The following is a 20681-nucleotide window of genomic DNA, read 5'->3' on the forward strand; positions in this document are numbered from 1 at the left end:
ACAACTCTGCACAGCGAATTGCGGTGCCTCAAACGACTGGGCCACCTGTGCCCCCAGTGGAATATAGAAGATTATCGGCTAAAAGAAATGTAATTTTGACTCCCATGTATTGGTAATGTAACTAAAATAATGACTGTAATATCAAAGTTGTTTGGAATTGTTTACCTGAATGGCCAGTGAGTGATTGAATGTTGTTTTACGCCAGTCAGCAATATTCCAGCTATATCATGGTGGCTGAATCTAGGTCAGGTAGACTAGTGATTGATAGCATGAACACCGAACCACACTGCTCATATACAATCAGCCAGGTAACAAGCTGTGAAATATCTTACAACAAGCATGGGTTACTGGAGACCTATTCTACCTAAGTGTGAGTGAGTATGGTTTTACGCTGCTTTTAGCAATATCACAACCGGGGACACCAGAAATGGGCTTCACACATTGTACTCATTTCGGGATCGAACCCGGGTCTTTGGTGTGACAAGGGAACACTTTAACCACAAGGCTACCTGACCGCCCCTATTCTACCAAAGAATTCCTGCAGTGACAAATGTAGAAACAAGCTGCCCCACAGGGTTAGATACGGTCACCAGTCTGCTAGTCTGACACTTGTGAAAATCCAGAAGGACTAGTTGTTTTCTAACAACATGGGTTATTTTATATAAACAACTAGTCCGGAATGAGCTCAGTCTAGTTGGATATGACAAGCTGTGTCTACACCTGCACCACAAGGGGAAGTCTCCTAGCTACTCCATCAGGAGTTGGGACAGGAGTGTCAATGCTGAACTATAGCGGTGACACACTTACAGATTTCTGTATGAAGTTCATGGCCCGGGCAATGTCATCGTTCTCTGTATATTTCTCCACACCAAACATCAATTCATCACTGAGGATGTCGGGGACCTGAAGAATAAGAAAGAAAGTGTCAGTACAGTCAAAACAATCTTTCACAAAGTCACTCACTTCTCTTTGAGTAGGAGTATCAAGATGCATAGATCTATTCTGACAAGATGTTATCACAAGTCTGAATCAAGTGATGAAATAAAATGTATACTATTTTTGCATGTGACATGAGTCAACTGAAGTGAGTGAATGAGTGAGTGTGTGTGTGAGTGAGTAGGTGGGGGAGTGAGTGAGTGAGTGAGTGAGTGGGTGGGGGAGTGAGTGAGTGAGTGAGTGAGTGAGTGAGTGAGTGAGTGAGTGAGTGTGTGTGTGTGTGTGTGTGTGTGTGTGTGTGTGTGTGTGTGTGTGTGTGTGTGTGTGTGTGAGAGAGAGTGAGTGGGTGTGTGAGAGTGAGTGAGTGTGTGTGTGTGTGAGAGAGAGAGAGAGAGAGAGAGAGAGAGAGAGAGAGAGAGAGAGAGAGAGAGTGTGTGTTTGTGTGAGTGAAAGTGAGTGAGTGAGTGAGTGGGTGGGGGAGTGAGTGAGTGAGTGAGTGAGTGAGTCAGTCAGTCAGTCAGTCAGTGTTTGTGTGAGAGTGAGTGAGTGGCCTCACATTGTACCCATGTGGTGAATCAAACACAGGTCTTCAGCATGACGAGTGAACACTTCAACCACTAAGCTACCCCACAGCCCCTTACTTGGGATGAAACTGGCTGCAATATCAGGACAGCGAAACGTTCATGCTGGACCGTAACCACTGTATGTAGCAAATCAAACCTGGATCATCTCAAGGGAGACCAACACACTCTCCTCTAGGCTACCTCACAATCAGACAGACATAGTTCAGTGTGTAACTATCATACATGACTCTGTGAGTTTTCATTCATTTAATGATTCTTCTCTTCCATTTCCAGAAAGTCCCCTACCACAAAATATCCTTTATGACACCATTAAAACTCCTCATAATGTCCCTAACAAAAGTCGAACACCATAAACCCTAAGGTTTATTAACCCGCCATGAAAAAAATATCCATAAATTTCGCACAAACAGATCCTATTATGAAGGTGACAGCCAGGACCAAAGGGCAATGCTAGGTTCTTTACTACAAAACACACCAATCAATAACTCCCTACTTTAACACATTTTGTAAAAATGTCAAATATTGTTATACAACATTGGCCCCAACACTGAGGCATGAGCTCCACAATGGCACCCAGCATGAAGGCGTGTGCAGGGTCCATGTAGACGCGGTCGACGCTGTGGTCGGCATATGCCGTGTGCACCCATCTGTGACCCACTCCTGCGTTTATGTCCTCACCTAACTAACCACCAGCTGTGTCTGGCCGTTACGCTCGTATTGATCACACTGTACACTGGGTCTACACACATATTACACAACTAGAAGCAGGCTTGTGTCTCCAGCTGTTGTCTGTGCTACCAGTGGTATATAGAGTAAACAATCTTACCAGTCCATGTAAATCTTCAGGACGTACGCCAATTATTGAACTATTGGACACAAGCAACTTCATCTTGCCTCAATCCCATCAAAGAATGATGAGATGAGATGAGATGAGATGAGATGAGGTGAGGTGAGGTGAGGTGAGGTGAGGTGAGGTGAGGTGAGGTGAGGTGAGGTGAGGTGATATTGGGTTTAACAAGTTCAAGATTATTGCACTTATTTAACGATGCGTGTGTGTACGTGTGTACATGTGTGTGTGTACATGTGTGTGGCTGCTAGTATTAGTCAGGATTTATGCCAGTTCTATAGTGCTAGCCCACTGAATTACCATGGAGCAGTTTAACATGGCAATCAACTCAAACACAGTTTAACATGACACCCAACTCAGACACAGTTTAACATGGACACCCAACTCAGACACAGTTTAACATGGACACCCAACTCAGACACAGTTTAACATGACACCCAACTCAGACACAGTTTAACATGGACACCCAACTCAGACAAAGTTTAACATGGACACCCAACTCAGACACAGTTTAATATGGCACCCAACTCAGACAGTTTAACATGGCACCCAACTCAGACACAGTTTAACATGACACCCAACTCAGACACAGTTTAACATGGCACCCAACTCAGACACAGTTTAACATGGCACCCAACTCAGACACAGTTTAACATGACACCAAACTCAGACACAGTTTAACATGGACACCCAACTCAGACACAGTTTAACATGACACCCAACTCAGACACAGTTTAACATGGACACCCAACTCAGACACGGTTTAACATGACACCCAACTCAGACACAGTTAAACATGGCACCCAACTCAGACACAGTTTAACATGGCACCCAACTCAGACACAGTTTAACATGGCACCCAACTCAGACACAGTTTAACATGGACACCCAACTTAGACACAGTTTAACATGGCACCCAACTCAGACACAGTTTAACATGGCACCCAACTCAGACACAGGTTAACATGGCACCCAACTCAGACACAGTTTAACATGGACACCCAACTCAGACACAGTTTAACATGGACACCCAACTTAGACACAGTTTAACATGGCACCCAACTCAGACACAGTTTAACATGGACACCCAACTCAGACACAGTTTAATACGGCACCCAACTCAGACACAGTTTAACATGGACACCCGACTCAGACACAGTTTAACATGACACCCAACTCAGACACAGTTTAACATGACACCCAACTCAGACACAGTTTAACATGGACACCCAACTCAGACACAGTTTAATACGGCACCCAACTCAGACACAGTCTAACATGGACACCCAACTCAGACACAGTTTAACATGACACCCAACTCAGACACAGTTTAACATGGCACCCAACTCAGACACAGTTTAACATGGCACCCAACTCAGACACAGTTTAACATGGACACCCAACTCAGACACAGTTTAATACGGCACCCAACTCAGACACAGTTTAACATGGCACCCAACTCAGACACAGTTTAACATGGACACCCAAATCAGACACAGTTTAACATGGCACCCAACTCAGACACAGTTTAACATGGCACCCAACTCAGACACAGTTTAATACGGCACCCAACTCAGACACAGTTTAACATGGCACCCAACTCAGACACAGTTTAATATGGCACCAGACTCAGACACAGTTTAACATGACACCCAACTCAGACACAGTTTAACATGGACACCCAACTCAGACACAGTTTAACATGGCACCCAACTCAGACACAGTTTAACATGGACACCCAACTCAGACACAGTTTAACATGGCACCCAACTCAGACACAGTTTAACATGACACCCAACTCAGACACAGTTTAACATGGACACCCAACTCAGACACAGTTTAACATGACACCCAACTCAGACACAGTTTAACATGGCACCCGACTCAGACACAGTTTAACATGGACACCCAACTCAGACACAGTTTAACATGGCACCCAACTCAGACACAGTTTAACATGGCACCCAACTCAGACACAGTTTAATATGACACCCAACTCAGACACAGTTTAACATGGACACCCGACTCAGACACAGTTTAACATGGACACCCGACTCAGACACAGTTTAACGTGGACACCCAACTCAGACACAGTTTAACATGGCACCCAACTCAGACACAGTTTAACATGGCACCCAACTCAGACACAGTTTAACATGGCACCCAACTCAGACACAGTTTAACATGGCACCCAACTCAGACACAGTTTAACATGGACACCCGACTCAGACACAGTTTAACATGGACACCCAACTCAGACACAGTTTAACATCTTTTGATTTGTTTTGATATGAGGGCCGTGGATTGAACCACCGACTTCAGTCTCCAGGTAGACACTCTGTCCACTAGACCACTGACATTGACTCAAATAATGATAATGAAACATTCTGCAGCAGCTTCAGTATCTGACACGGTAGATCTTCCCAAAGCTGCCCATGTCCATCACCGAGACTATTTACTGCATACAACATGACAAACCCTAGGGACTTATAATATGGTAAAGGTGGTATTTAGTGTACAAGTCAAACATCACTACTGTAAAAAAATAAAGGAAAATTTGACGGCCATGAAGAAAATAAATGTTATGTTCACTGAACTCTTTCATTACTCAACCATTTTTTCACGACCTTCCCTTCAATTACATAATTATTTCCCCAAGCATGTCATGTTTATCGTTGACCCGCCTCCAATTCTCCCCGACCCATCCTTCCCCTGAAGCTATTTCTGGCCATGCAGCATGAAGTGATGAGAGAGCTGGTCACTCCACTACTTCACATGGGATGAAATCATTTAAACCTTCAACCATAACTGAGAATGAAACATCAGTATAGAAATGGCTATGTGGACATGATGTAGAGAATGAATTCCAGCTCGGGTTAGGATAGTGGGTTGGTTTGGTGGGATAGTGGGTTGGTTGGGTGGTGTGGGATAGTGGGCTGTCTGAATCAGGAAGGATAGTGGGTTGGTTGTGTGGGATAGTGGGTTGGTTGGGTCGGGTGGGATAGTGGGTTGGTTGGGTGGTGTGGGATAGCGGGTTGGTTGGGTGGTGTGGGATAGCGGGTTGGTTGGGTGGTATGGGATAGCGGGTTGGTTGGGTGGTGTGGGATAGCGGGTTGGTTGAGTGGTGTGGGATAGCGGGTTGGTTGGGTGGTGTGGGATAGCGGGTTGGTTGGGTGGTGTGGGATAGCGAGTTGTTGGGTGGTGTGGGATAGCGGGTTGGTTGGGGGTGTGGGATAGCGGGTTGGTTGGGTGGTGTGGGATAGCGGGTTGGTTGGGTCGGGTGGGATAGTGGGTTGGTTGGGTGGTGTGGGATAGCGGGTTGGTTGGGATAGTGGGTTGGTTGGGTGGTGTGGGATAGCGGGTTGGTTGGGTCGGGTGGGATAGTGGGTTGGTTGGGTGGTGTGGGATAGCGGGTTGGTTGGGATAGTGGGTTGGTTGGGTGGTGTGGGATAGTGGGTTGGTTGGGTGGTGTGGGATAGCGGGTTGGTTGGATGGTGTGGGATAGCGGGTTGGTTGGGTCGGGTGGGATAGTGGGTTGGTTGGATGGTGTGGGATAGCGGGTTGGTTGGGATAGTGGGTTGGTTGGGTGGTGTGGGATAGTAGGTTGGTTAGGTGGTGTGGGATAGCGGGTTGGTTGCGTGGTGTGGGATAGCGGGTTGGTTGGGTGGTGTGGGATAGCGGGTTGGTTGGGTGGTGTGGGATAGCGGGTTGGTTGGGTGGTGTGGGATAGCGGGTTGGTTGGGTGGTGTGGGATAGCGGGTTGGTTGGGTGGTGTGGGATAGCGGGTTGGTTGGGTGGTGTGGGATAGCGGGTTGGTTGGGTCGGGTGGGATAGTGGGTTGGTTGGGTGGTGTGGGATAGCGGGTTGGTTGGGATAGTGGGTTGGTTGGGTGGTGTGGTATAGTGGGTTGGTTGGATGGTGTGGGATGGTTGGGTGGTGTGGGATAGTCTGTTGGTTGGGTGGTGTGGTATAGTGGATTGGTCGGACGGTATTGGATAGTGGGTTGGTTGGGATAGTGGGTTGGTTGGGTGGTGTGGGATAGCGGGTTGGTTGGGTCGGGTGGGATATTTGGTTGGTTGGGTGGTGTGGGATAGCGGGTTGGTTGGGATAGTGGGTTGGTTGGGTGGTGTGGTATAGTGGGTTGGTTGGATGGTGTGGGATTGTGGGTTGGTTGGGTGGTGTGGGATAGTCGGTTGGTTGGATGGTGTGGTATAGTGGGTTGGTCGGACGGTATTGGATAGTGGGTTGGTTGGGATAGTGGGTTGGTTGGGTGGTGTGGGATAGTGTGTTGGTTGGGTGGTGTGGGATAGTGGGTTGGTTGGTCATGTGCGATAGGTTGTGTTAAAACAGTGTAATATGATGATCATGTTGACTCATGTGCATGAATACATGGTTGATTTGTATTTAGAACATGAAAAGGATGTCTGGCTGACTGTCCTGAAATAGGTTGTGTCCCCTTGACAAATCAGTCCACAACAATTTACGCTGATATCAAATGTCCCAGAGCCAGGAAACTACAGCTGCAAAGAGGATGGGATCTGGTTAGCCAATCCCTTTAGTTCATGTACATTCTAGCCATATGCATTTAACTGCCTGCAAACTGAATTTGGTCCAACTCTGTGCACAGTTGATGAGATTATCCTACTAAATGATGAGTTCATTTATAGATTTGATCATGTAACCTTTAACTGTGGGCAGGACAGCTGACCATATGTCTCCCTTTATCTTCAGCAATTATTTCAGATATTGCAGGCTATCGATATATCCATGACATGAATCATCCAGGTCTCAACACGCACTAAACTGATTCAGTCCTATCCCATAATATCTAAATATCTCCTCCATATATCACTGAGCCGGGGTACCTTACAGTTATTAAGTCATTAATATTCCATCCTCCTCAGGGGCATTATGCAAAACGATCCAGATATTGTCGGGAGTGATTTGTGTCAAACTTAGACACTGTCTCTGGGTAATTAGGGTAATAATTATCTGTTACACTCATGAATACATGACACTTTTATCATGGATAACAACTTTTTTTTTAATGTAATGGTGTTTCAGGGCTACATTTGCCCCTTCATCAAGTTGGGTTTAACGCTGCTTTTAACAGTATTCCAGTTATATCGCAGCGTGTCAACTTAATGTGGGAGGAAAGCTCGAAGTGATGCAGGTCTCAGATGTTTACGACTTCAGTGAAACCCACGAGCACGGGTATGGTGCTGACAAACCTAGAAACATAATTGGGGTGAACCGGGATTCGAACCCACAATCATAGGTTTCTGGTGTGCCAAGGGACGCAACTCTGCACAGCGAATCACGGCGCCTTCGACAACTGGGCCACCCGTGCTCCCACCTCTCACATGAAGCTGATATGCAATGATATGACTGACATACCATTCATGGGGTGTAACACCCAACTCACTCACTCACTCACTCACTCACTCGTCCTACTTGAAGTAGAACCATCACCCTCTATCCCAGCGTTCCCCACCTCTCTGCCATGCAGGCTCCCACACACTTGTAGCACAGTCCTCCACTGTCATGTGAAATCATCCAGGGTTGTTTTATTACTCCTGGGAGGTACATCAATGAAATCATGCATGGCCTTCGGATGAATTGTGCAAGAGTATTTCAGTGTGAACTGGTACACAGTCAATAATGGAGGGTGTGATCGAGGACAGTCGGAACCTCGCACTGCGGCTTGTTATGTGACATGTCTCCATAGAAACTGACCAACCACAAGCAGTTGTATTCGCTTCACATGCTTGCTCAAATTATAATAAATGTTCATCTACTTATCGCTATCATAGAAATACAGGACAACCCTGAGCTCTTTGACTGAGCTGTACATGACATACAGAATGATTAGTTGTGCATGTGCATGTGAGTGAGTGTTTGAGTGAGTGAGTGTTTTTTGAGTGAGTGAGTGAGTGAGTGAGTGAGTGAGTGAGTGAGTGAGTGAGTGAGTGAGTGATCGAGTGAGTGAGTGAGTGAGTGAGTATGGGACACCAGAAATGGGCTTCACACTTTGTACTAATGCAGGGAATCAAACCCGGGTCTTCGACATGATGAGCGAAAACTTTAACCACTTGACTACCCTACCGCCCCTGTGCACTTTAGCAAGTCTTGACCCTGATTGGTTAGTTAAGCAATGATATATTCATAATTGCTCAAACTGATAACATTAAATCACCTCAACAGTGACTTCAGTGAAGTTTCTCTGTAAGGTTGACAGTTCAAATATTCTTTTCTTTCTCCTTAAAATGACAATGAGTAAAGAAAGAATACCCTACACAAATCCTGGAATTACAGACGATCTGTGCCTCATGAATGACAGCTTAAAGTCCCTCGCCAAGGGTTCGGAGATGTCACGATTCATTTACTCAGGACATATAATATGGATCGTCTTGTAGCTCTCTGGTTTTTCTCTAATTGGTCAGTATCTCGAACTTTACACAAATCATCACTGTCACTTTCACTGTGTCATCGCTCTGAATTTGACATGTTGAATTTAGGCAGATTAATTATTATGGTACTTTCACAAAATTGCATCAATATCACACCAGCCTCTTTCAGTGTGATGACAGAACATTGCAAAAGCATGGCCGCTCAGCGGACACAGAACATAGATCATCAACACTTTAATATTGAACAGGGAAGCCTAGAGAGGTGAGGTGCCTCATTTCACTGTTGACCCAGGGTGATCTGATCCATACCGCTGTTGCTGCTATCTTTATAGTTTGATTATCACAGTCCCTTGGCCATGCCAGGATCTGCTGATCTTGGGTTTAAATCCCACTGGTTTGCCTCAATTCTGAACCTTGGTTTCGAGAGTGTTAAGTCTATAGCCTGTCATTTTTAGGTTCTCCCACACAAAGCTCACATACTGATGTGACTGAAGTAGTGTTAAAACTCGGATGAAAAACTCAAGATCACCTATGCATATCGTAGCTCAGGCATAGTTTTGTTATTGAGATCAATACTTGATAAAATTATAAATTGTTTGTTTGTTTGTTGTTTAACACCGCTCTCAGCAATATTCCAGCTATAAGGGTGGTCTGTAAATAATCGAGTTTGGACCAAACAATCCAATGATTGACATCATGAGCATCGATCTATGCCAGTGAGATACAAAGACATGCATCAACCAAGTCAGCGAGCCTGACCACCCTTCCGTTAGTGGCCTCTTACGACAAGCATAGTCGTCTTTTACAGCAAGCATGGGTCCTGAAGACCTATTTCAACCTGGATCTTCACGAGTCAATAAAATTTACAAAGGAAGGAACATTTTGAACAGAAATAAAACACAAAACAAATAAAATGACAAAGCAACATTATCAGGCAGGAATGTATGACTTATGTACGACTATACTAAATGTCACCTATTTGTAACAGGTTAACATATTCAGTGCTACAATAAATATTTAATCCAACTGCCATTGAAATGGTTTCATAACATTACAGCAATATCACCAATTCTTTTCTCCAGGGAAAACTAAAATGTTGTCAATAACCCCCCTGGCAATAGCGGGAGTAGGGAGCCAGACTGGTCTAGTTTCTAAGCTCATCTCAGTGAAGAAATGAATTGAAATATAATTTTTCTAGTTATCCCCCAGGAACATTTAAGATTGATCGGCATCAGCAGTAAGTGGCGAGACCTGCATTATTCTTGATAAAAAAATTGAAATTGAAGATATTCTTGTTCTAGTTATCCCTCAGGAACAATTAACATTACTCTTCAGCAGCAATAAGTGGCGAGACTTGCATTATTAGATTATCACAATTTCCATGCTTTACAATAATGACATTGATTGAATGCAGTTAGTCTCTGGAAGACTGACAAACATCCTCCGTGGTGTGTTTCGACTCAGGTACACCCTCAGTGTATTGATCAAATGATTTAAACATATTTTATTCAGATTGAAATGGATTGGGAACAAGTTATCCAACTTAGGACTCCCTCTCCATGATCATAATGTTATCTACAGCTATTAAACTAAAACCATGAAAACTGTACAGCCACACATCAAAACTTTTAGTACATCATTCGGGAGTTTCAAAGGTACATCCCCAACGAACCCTTACACTAAACTAAATATTACAGAAGAGTTGATATTACAGAATACATTATTCACCACCTGAATCCCAGTCTCTTCTGTCTGACTGAACACTGACACAATGTGTCACTCTGCAGTCATCTGTTCATCAATACATTCCAACAAAATGATGGCTTTTTGAATATTGAACAATTGTCTGAAATGTTGCCATGGAAACAACAGAATTTTTTTATCAATGTCTTTTTTTAATCTGGGGGTGATGCGTGAGTGAACAGAAGGATATTTGGGGTGGAGAATCTTTGTTACATTTTTCATCCTGTAATAATCAATACCCAGCTTTTGTTTATTCATCACATTGAATTGACATAGTGAAAAGTGCAATGGATTATTTAGCAGTATAAAGAAATGACAATTGTACTCCTAACACGTGTGATAAAAATGTGAATAGTGTTCACATGACCAGAATTCTTTACTTTCTGATGGGTCCGTCCTGAGTACATGTTACCAAATGATTGTTCTGTAGGTCATGTTTGAACAGCTAAGCTATATCTGATTCATGGCATCAAGACCCACTGAAGATTTAATGACAACACCATCATGACACTAAATAGTGAATGAATCTAACAGGAATGGCAAAAGTGGCAGGGTCCATTATTTTCTATTTTCAGTCAATGAAACATTACAGCATGTCAAATGCATACTTTTGACATGAAAAACATTACACAATATGTCTGAACGTCTTCATGAAGCTCCTTTCCCTCAGGACACATATAAAGATAAATTATTTACTAGATTTTCATCACTGCTAACCATACATTATCATATTATTCCAAAGTATTCACAAAAGAAGAAAAATGCTATACTTGTTACCTATTTTTCTTTCTTGATAAAATATACCCTATATGTAGATTTCTGCTGAATGTGAATCACCACATCTGAAAATACTTTATGTAAACAGATGCACTGGGCTGTTTCTTTTAAAAATGTCTGAAGAAAAAGGTCTTACATTTTTTAAAAACATTGATGAAATTCAACAATTACGTTCTTGTGGCCTTATATAGAAAACAAATAAACTGAACAAGATCTATTGTTTGATAGCCATTTCTTAGAAGCTGACAGATGACAAAATAAACACAATTCATGGACAACAACTTCTTTGTTTTACTGTAATGGCGATGTCTGGTACATATCCTTATAGATCCTTATACCGTTGTCAAGCAAGGCATATTGACAACAGTATACAGATCTATGCTGAAATGTTGCTATTACAGTAAAATAAAGGCGTTGTTATCCATAAATTGTGTCTACTTTGAACAAGATGTGTAAATATTTTCCCATCAGAGGCTAAATATGTTAGTCGACCATCAACCGTGAACCAAAACATTGTAAAATCAACAGCACAGTATGTATTGCGATCAAAACACATAACGCGATCAAAACACACAAAGAAAATAAATACATTGATCAAAACACACAAAGAGAATAAATACGTTGATCAAACAAGATATAAAAATACATATCCAATACTTGATTCGATAATACATGACCCCATTAAACTAAGGATATGTCTTCATATGGGACTATGCTATCAATGTCATCAGACATTTTGCTTTGTCTCTAGTGGGCATCAGACCTGAACTTTCACCACCAGCTGATGTCAGATGGACGGATGGTTCTATTTGTGCAACACAATCCGACTGTCACTGGTTAAATGGGGCTTTGTCAGGCAACTTGTAACAGCATACCTCCCAGCCCTGTGAGGGTCCCCGCCCTGGCTGTAGAAGGACTGACTGGATGGGTGGTCAGGCTCGCTGACTTGGATGATGGCATGTCATTGTACCCCAACGGTGTGGGACAGCGCTCATAACGTCAATCACTGGTTTGTCTGGTCTATATTTGATTGTTTACAAGCCACGACTGTAATTCAGTTGGGAGGGACCAGCCCTATTTCACACACTGCTGAACTACAACCACTGACCCTACATCTGTGTAATGTTCTTTGCAACCATTTCCAAATATTCCCTGTGTCATGAGAGCTTCATGAATTTATTTTTGACATGTTAACAGTAAAATAACAAAACTTTTTATTATTATTATTATTTATTTTTTATTATTAGACAGACAGACAGATTTATTTGCATAAGGCCATTTGACCCATTGTACAAAATACATTTACATTATATTTATCTAAGAGTTGCCTAATTGATACTTTTTTGTGTGTGTGTGTGTGTGTGTGTTGAGAACACGTACGTTAGAAATTTTGCAAAATTTATCATTGTATTGTTGTTGGATAGTTGACAGAGTCTTTCTAAACAAAAATAATTATGATTAACTGTCTTTGGGATATACATTTCCCGCCGACTTGCATAAAGAGGACAGTTGTATATAACATGAAGTTCATCCTCAATTACATGACAGTGTTTACGAGACGGCATCCTCCTCAATATTACCAACACCCCTACGTATAAGATGAATACCAAGAGTATTCTGTTCACATCTAAATTTGTTTATTAGCCTTCTATATTCACAATGCTTAATATTTGATCAATATTTTTCACAAACGATATTAGATTTATGCAGTTTATAGTTTTTATTATTATTGTTATTATTATTGTTGTTGTTGTTGTCATATACATCCATGTCACATACCTTCTTCTCTTTTCATTTTGATGGAGACGACTCACAGGGATTAGAACATTTTCATGATTGTATCGGCTTTTGATAGGAAATTCTATATTATTACTATATTTATATTTTAAGTCTTCGGGAAGCTTTGGATGACAATGAGTACTTGACAAGGAACCAACCTGAACCCCGTCCCACTGTTAGTGCAGTATGTTCTTATCTGCTTTATTTCCAGAAGCAGTCATGTTTCCGTGTGCACAGACAGGTCAAAGCGTGGCCTTGTGTCCTCCCTGACACGGACGGAGGTGCTGTGTACTGTGTCTCGGTTCATCCTCAAGGAATCAATCATACATATTCTACAGCTGTACGCTTCAGAGAGCAACAATGTTAGTGATGTCAAGCACTGTTGTAAGTCTTGTTAACCAGACAGTACACAGAAAACCTGAGGTGCCAACTGTTCTGTCACTTGTCAACCTTAAATGGCAAGATTTTCAAACACAATAAGAAGCTACATCGTTATGTTCAGTCAAGTGTAACTTTCACGTAGACCACCTACTTAAAGAATGAGCCCAACAGTTGAAACCTAAATTACTAAAGTAGCAGATTTCCGCAAACTTTGTTAAAAAATATAGCTTTTTCAAGGCTTTATCCACAATGAAAACTAATTCCAAACCTACATGTTACAAGCTACACCCTGGGTAGTGTACTTTCAGGAATGTGCTGTTTAACTACAGTTAGGTTTAGGGAGGGGACACCCTGGTACCAAACACTCTATTACCCAACCCTACTCTGTACCTCAAGGTCTCAAGAGATGGGTTCAAAATGTCTGATTTGGAATTGTTTTACCGAAGCCCTGGCAAAAACTATTTAAAAACACTTAAAAAATGATCTGCCCCTGCATACACTGAAGTTGACTGAAGCTTTATGTTTACTCATGCAATTATAAGAATGCATAATCAGAAAGAAATGCAACCCATGAAGATCCGGGTAGAATAGATCTTCAGCAACCCATGCTTGCTGTAAAAGACGACTATGCTTGTCGTGAGAGGTGACTAACGGGATTGGGTGGTCAATCTCGCTGACTTGGTTGATGCAAGTCATCATATCCCAATTGCATGGATCAATGCTCATAATATCAATCACTGAATTGTCTGGTCCAGACGCGATTATTTACAAGACTGCCATCATATAGCTCGAATACTGCTGAGTGCGGATTTAAACAACAAACAAACAAACAAACAGAAAGAAATGCCACAATTAGTTACTTGTAGTGTAGCCATGGAGTTGTACTGTTATTGTCATTAAACAATATTACACATGACTAACCACAGGTTCTGGAAGTCTAGTGGGTACCCAGGGTCACTACTCACGACCCAACTGCCCCAAGTACCCAAGTGTTAGGTTTATGATAGAAAGTACAGAATATTGTCCACTACACACAAAACCAACATTGCTACTATACAGAAGTGACATATAATGATTGATTGGGAAATGAAGTGTCTACTTAAACCTATAATTAGACCGCTCACAATGACCTCTGAACACACGGGAGAAGCATCACAGGCGGCTGAGAAGGTCATCGGCTACATCCACTAGATTAGCCAATCAGATTGATGTGACACTGGCTAACTGTAATCATGTGATCCAGACTCCTAATTATAGCTTTAGTAGGCACCCGAATGAATCAGTCAACGACTTGACCAGAGTAAGGTTGTAACAAGGTGGAAGTCCTACCAAACAGCATTTAGAAGATCACACCAAAACAAAATGTCTGACAACTGAAATATCAAAACAAGACTAATAATTGTTAATAATTCTAAGAAAAGTACCTTTATTACATCATTGCCATTAATCCTGTATTTTGGCTGCAATCACACCATCATTAAATTTTCTAATTTTCAACTGAAGTCCTCTTCACTGTCAACTAACATTATTAGTTGTTCCCAGACAGCACCAAGCAGCGTACAGCTACCCTGTGCGGAAAGGCTGGAAAATACTCACTTCATTCCAAAAATCTACCAACTAAAGTCAGATGATTGGGACGTGGGAGGGAGTACTTCTGATGTAATAGAGGTAGTATTCTTAGAATTATTAACAATGATAAGTATTGTTTAGATAATTCTTACAAATCCTCTACCTCTACTATATCATTGCCAGAATATGCCAGAGGGAACAGGCGGGTTCTGCTTCCAGTAAACACCCTGTATAGTTGACAGTAGATAATAATCTTCTTGTGATTCCATCCATTAATAGTTGTTATTAGAAGTACTAAATTCATCTCCAAGACCATCTCTGGTTGTGACATCACTTTCAGTCCATCTCTCTTCAGGTTTGTGAGGTCACTTCCGGTCACCAATTACTTTTGATTGTGAGGTCACTTATAGCATTTCGTCACTTTTGGTCATGACATCACTTCCTGCTATGACGTCAATCGTCAGGTACATAAATCTCCCTATCCTTAACAAGATATTTTAATCAGAAAGTAAATAAATAGTTAAAAAATGTGGTTCACTTACTTATTAGCAACTTATTCAAGTTACTATAGTCAGTTATGTAGATATTAGTTTTTGGTCTGGAATAACCACAATGGTTGGGAGAGTGGAATGAGTAATGTCCATGATGGCAACAATTTCACGGACTGTTAACAGCCAACTTCAGATAAAACTAATCTAAACATCACAGGACCATCCCCCAAAAGGACTTTTGTTTCATCCCGATTTTATTACCTATGAAACTTCGAGCTTCATGTACCTCCCTAATTCAGTGATTATTTCCCCTCATATTCCCTGATACAGGGACTGGGGGAGTGTGGTCCTACGTCACTTTTAGCAACATTCCAGGAACATAATTAACAGCAGAGAACACTGGAAATGGGCCTCACACATTCAGTGTCCACGTGGGGAATTGAACCTCGGCCTTAAGTGTAATGAACCTTAACCACTAGACTACCCCACAACCTTCATCCTAATATGGGTGGTCGGGTAGCCTAGTGGTTAAAGCGTTCGCTCATCACGCCAAAGACCCGGGTTTGATTCCCGACATGGGTACAATGTGTGAAGCCCATTTCTGGTGTCCCCTGCCGTGATATTGCTGGAATATAGCTAAAAGCGGCGTAAAACCATACTCACTCACTCACTCATTCTAATACAATGAGCAATTGTTTGATAGGCATTACTTAGAGGTTGACGGAAGACAAAGAAGATACAATTTTTGAATAACAACTTCTTAATACTGTAAAGGCGATGTTTTAGTATAGATCCTTAGATCCAAAACGTCACCATTACAGTAAATAAAGAAGTTGTTATCCATAAATTGTGTCTACTTTGTTACTTAATGAGCAGCTTTGTCAAGTATAACAACACGTGTAACAATATTCACATTAATGTACACTGATTGGCAGCGAATGGTCATAATTATCCCATTGTCACTTGCATGGACAACAGTAAAAGTTACCTATCTTCATGGATTTGGATTGGCTTCATTATGATGATGATGATGATGATGACGCTGATGATAAATGAGACCTTGTTATAATTACTACATCATCACTTGTCACACTCACTTTATTAATTGATCAAGTTCTACAATTCTCTATTTTCTATATATTGCAGGTAAGCTCTGAATCTAAGGGTGAAACGATACACCAATATTCCGATGCATCGCGATACTTGACCCACAGTACGATATACAATAAACGTGGACCCATTTATCGATGCGCCACGATACGGAACGCAAATCTCAAGTACAGCTATTCCTCGAAATTGTGCCTTTCAATAAACTGCTAACTTGGTTATAGCACGTGGTAACGCATGGCTCCCCAAAACGTACTTACATTTTTAATAAGCTCAGGTTTTACACTAACAGATGTTTTTTCCTCATCTCAAAAAACATTATCAGCTGATCACCACAAGCACATAACACCGGAATTACCAGTCAGCAAAACCGAACTGAAGTACACAATTCAATACCATCATTATACTATCTTGTTATTAAAACGTGTTCATTGTATATCTGGACATGTGTTTGTAATATATTTTATTAATTTTATTCAAACTTTCATTTTATATTGTTTTCATTAAGTTAGGTGAAATCGTGTGTGAAGAGATACAGCAACCACGGTCAGATTACGGCTTTTGACGCATTTAAACGAACTTTAGTTGCTAAAGAATGGATACATATATTAAAAATGACATACTTTGAGTCGTTAGAAGTCATATTTGTGGCAATTTGGCTAATATATTTCAACATAACATTTTCGCAATTGAAATACCTGTCGTGGGGAAGTCCCTACGGTGACTGGTCAAATTGTTCCATACGTAAGAAAATCCTGCAACAGCAATCACCAGTACCAAAATGCTATGCTTGTGGTTTTTATAATTTTAAATACATATAGAGTAAAAGCTGCAACTAAAGTAACACGATATTGGAATATATTATTCATGATAAAACAATAATTTCAGATACAATTTCTTCGACCATTGCATACAAATTCTTTGAAGTTGTATAACTGGTGAAGTACATTAATTATTTTCTGGTGTTTGAACTTTGAATTGTTTTGAAGGAAAGTTAGAGAAAGTTCCACTTTGAAGCTTAACAACTTCAGTAGTCTTGTTATTATAAAATAATGTTGACTGTTCCAAAATCATGAAAGGTTCAATCTTGACATGCTTTAAGTCTTGTTTTTGTATCACTGCGTATCGAGATACGTATCGTATCGTGACCAGAATATCGAGATGTGTACCGTATCGTTACCTTCCTGTATCGTTGCAGCCCTATCTGAATCCCAAACCAGAATTTTGCAAGTTCAATGCTTTATATTTATGTGAGTTTTTCCATTTCAAACAATCTTCTCACATAAAGACTACAATATTGTTGTTTCCATGGAAACAAATTAGTAACAAAAGATATGTTAACTATATTTAGAAACATCTTGATCATTCTTATCAATTCATCATGGCAACATCACAAACAATGCTGTATTTGTAACAACTTCAATTCTCCTTACAAATCGACATAAAAATACCCCAGTCTCTCACACAAATGTCGCTATCTGTTCAGCCTGCTAACTGGATTAGAGATATGTACGCGAACTGTGGCCGATCTAATTATGTGGTGCTGATTGGTTGCACCGGTTCGCTGGCTGACGCTGGCTGACGCTGGCAGGTGACAGAAATAACTGGATAAATGTCAATGGCAGGATATGCCGCAATCTACATCCACATCCCAAACGGTGAATGCTTCACAATCATGGACACATCTTGTGGTCTATCAAAATGTGATTTGTCAGCATCAGCTTCTGAAGCCTGCTACCCAGGGCACTTGCAATCACTAATCATTTGGGAACTTCAGATGTAAAGTTTAACCCCTGCATCAGGCTTTGGCTTCAAATTGATTTAAACCTGTTTCATTGTGAACATGAGTAATGGGGGCCACACATGTGAAAGTTAGATGACCTTTTCAAAATGTAGCTTTGCTGCGTATAAACTGACTATGTTGGACAACATTACAGATGTTGCTTCATAGAAACGATGTGACAATTCGTGACTTCATCTGTCTTCAGATAATGTTTGATTGTTATACATGCATAAGGATGATCATTGATGGATTTGCTGTTGAAACCTCTGATAGCTTTATCTTGAGGGGAGGTTGGGTAGCCTAGTGGTCACAGCTTCAGCTTGTCATGCTGAAGGTCCGGGTTTGATTCTCCACATGAGTGCAAAGTGTGAAGCTCATTTCTGGTATCCCCCGTGATGATATGACAGGAATACTGCTAAAAACGGCTTTAATTAGGTCACTTTGAACAGTATTTGAGACTGTCATGCAGCTTGAAGTGAGAGGAAAACATGAAATGATGCAGTTCTTAGACATTTATCCCTTTAGTGATGCCTATTAGCATGGGAATGGTGCTGAAAAACCTACATGCATAATCAGGGTGATTTGGGATTCAAACCCACGATCATCTGATTCTGGTACATCTAAGGCATGCAACGCCGGCACCTACGAAGGACACTTTGTTGGGTACAAATATGGTATTGTGAAATTATACTCAGACCATATTTTCTAGTGGCCTTTACGTTATCCCATGACGAAGTTATCTCCCTTCGTATTCCTCACAATATCACTTCCGGTCTCATTCGAAGCTGTTACAAACTCCTTTTATCAACAGGAAACTATACCAATACAACACCAATTTAGCAGCTACTGCAGGAAGTGAAGACTTAGCCCCCATGAAAACTAGTGGATCTAGTCTGCCTGGAGAGCAGGAGGTTGGTGGTTCGATCGCCTGGTCACGTCATATCAAAAGACACCAAAAAATGGTAGTTGCTACCTGTCTGGTGCTTGTTATTAAGGGGATAAAACAAGAACTGACAAGCTCAGAGTCTGCATAATGTGCCTGAGTAGGGTATCCATGTTAAACTGTGGAATGGTATCTCAGTGGACTAGCACCATAAAACTAGCATAAGTTCAGACAAGTACAAGCAGACACACACACACGTGCATGCACGTCGCTATATAAGTGCATTAATCTTGGACACGACGTTAAACCCCATTTCATCACCCAACTTTCACTTCAAGTGAAATTCATCTTTTTATAAAGTGAAATTCATCTTTTTATAGAGAGAAACCTTTTTAGAAACCTAATATCTCAGAAAGTCTACAATTATCCAAAGAAACATTACTGGAATGATTCTGTGGAGAATAAGAAGGTCTCACTTTGTACACCCACTACACATCTCTCCACCTATCACCATAACGTACTGCCGTAGATCTAAGCCTGGTATTTACAGCTGTCTAGCATCCGATCATGTTCCGAGTGCAACCTCCTCTTGAACCCTGACCATATCTGTCAAACTGACCCACGTTGTCACAGATAACAGGTACACATCGCACCTCGCTATCACACACTCCGTCCAAGGACACACTTGATAAAATAGAACAGTGGACAAAAACAGCAGTCGGTTTCAAAATCAAACATGGCCAAATTGACCTTTCTAAGCCACAACCTTTCTAATAAAGACATTTTCTCTGTGACGAGAGTTTGCTAAATATTAGAGTTTTGGAATGATATCAGACTTGTCCTTTATTAGCACTGCAAATGATTCCTGTACAGGTACTGCGTCTATTTTTGTACAGGGGTGGATCGATTCATTTAATGTTCGATGAATTGCGACACAGTACATCTAAATCGGCATGTCATGATACGAGTATAAAGTTATTTAAGAAGTTGTCATCCATAAATCGTGTCTACTTAGTCGGGTAAGGCTGTGACTACTTTGTCATCCGTCAACTTCTAAGTATGCCTATCAAACAATTGATACAAGTATATGCTAGTATAAATATACATGGCAAAGTACTACTTTCTGCTTGTATGTACAAGTCTTCTTAAGACACTGTTTTATCAACTGATTAAAAATCTACTAAATGTTTTCTCTTTGGACTACTATTCGCTTACTTTGTAGATGATAACACTTCCTCAACATGTCAAGTGTGAGTCTTCATGTCTGGTATCACAGCCTTACTATCAAGACATGTACCCCATCGCAATGAAGTGAGTGAGTGAGTGAGTTGGGTTTAACACCACTTTTAACAGTATTCCAGTTATATCACGGCGTGTCAGCTTAATGTGGG

The 20681-nt window shown here is 41.3% G+C and overlaps 1 protein-coding gene across 3 annotated transcripts in view; it reads right to left on the reverse strand.

The window, feature by feature from the left end:
* The window catches only part of LOC124149336 (tetraspanin-15-like), a 94635-nt gene that overhangs the window by 11534 nt on the left and 62420 nt on the right, over positions 1 to 20681 (reverse strand). For all 3 annotated transcript variants that reach the window (XR_007219965.1, XR_007219964.1, XM_046520851.2), the window contains exon 4: positions 808 to 903. Coding sequence is in view for 1 of the 3 variants with exons in the window: in XM_046520851.2 (XP_046376807.1) it covers positions 808 to 903 (96 nt within the window). In the remaining 2 variants the exon portion in view is untranslated. The remainder of the gene's footprint in view (positions 1 to 807; positions 904 to 20681) is intronic.

This window comes from Haliotis rufescens, unplaced genomic scaffold, assembly GCF_023055435.1.
Source record: "Haliotis rufescens isolate VD_foot unplaced genomic scaffold, xgHalRufe1.0.p SCAF_11, whole genome shotgun sequence".
NCBI lineage: Eukaryota > Metazoa > Mollusca > Gastropoda > Lepetellida > Haliotidae > Haliotis > Haliotis rufescens.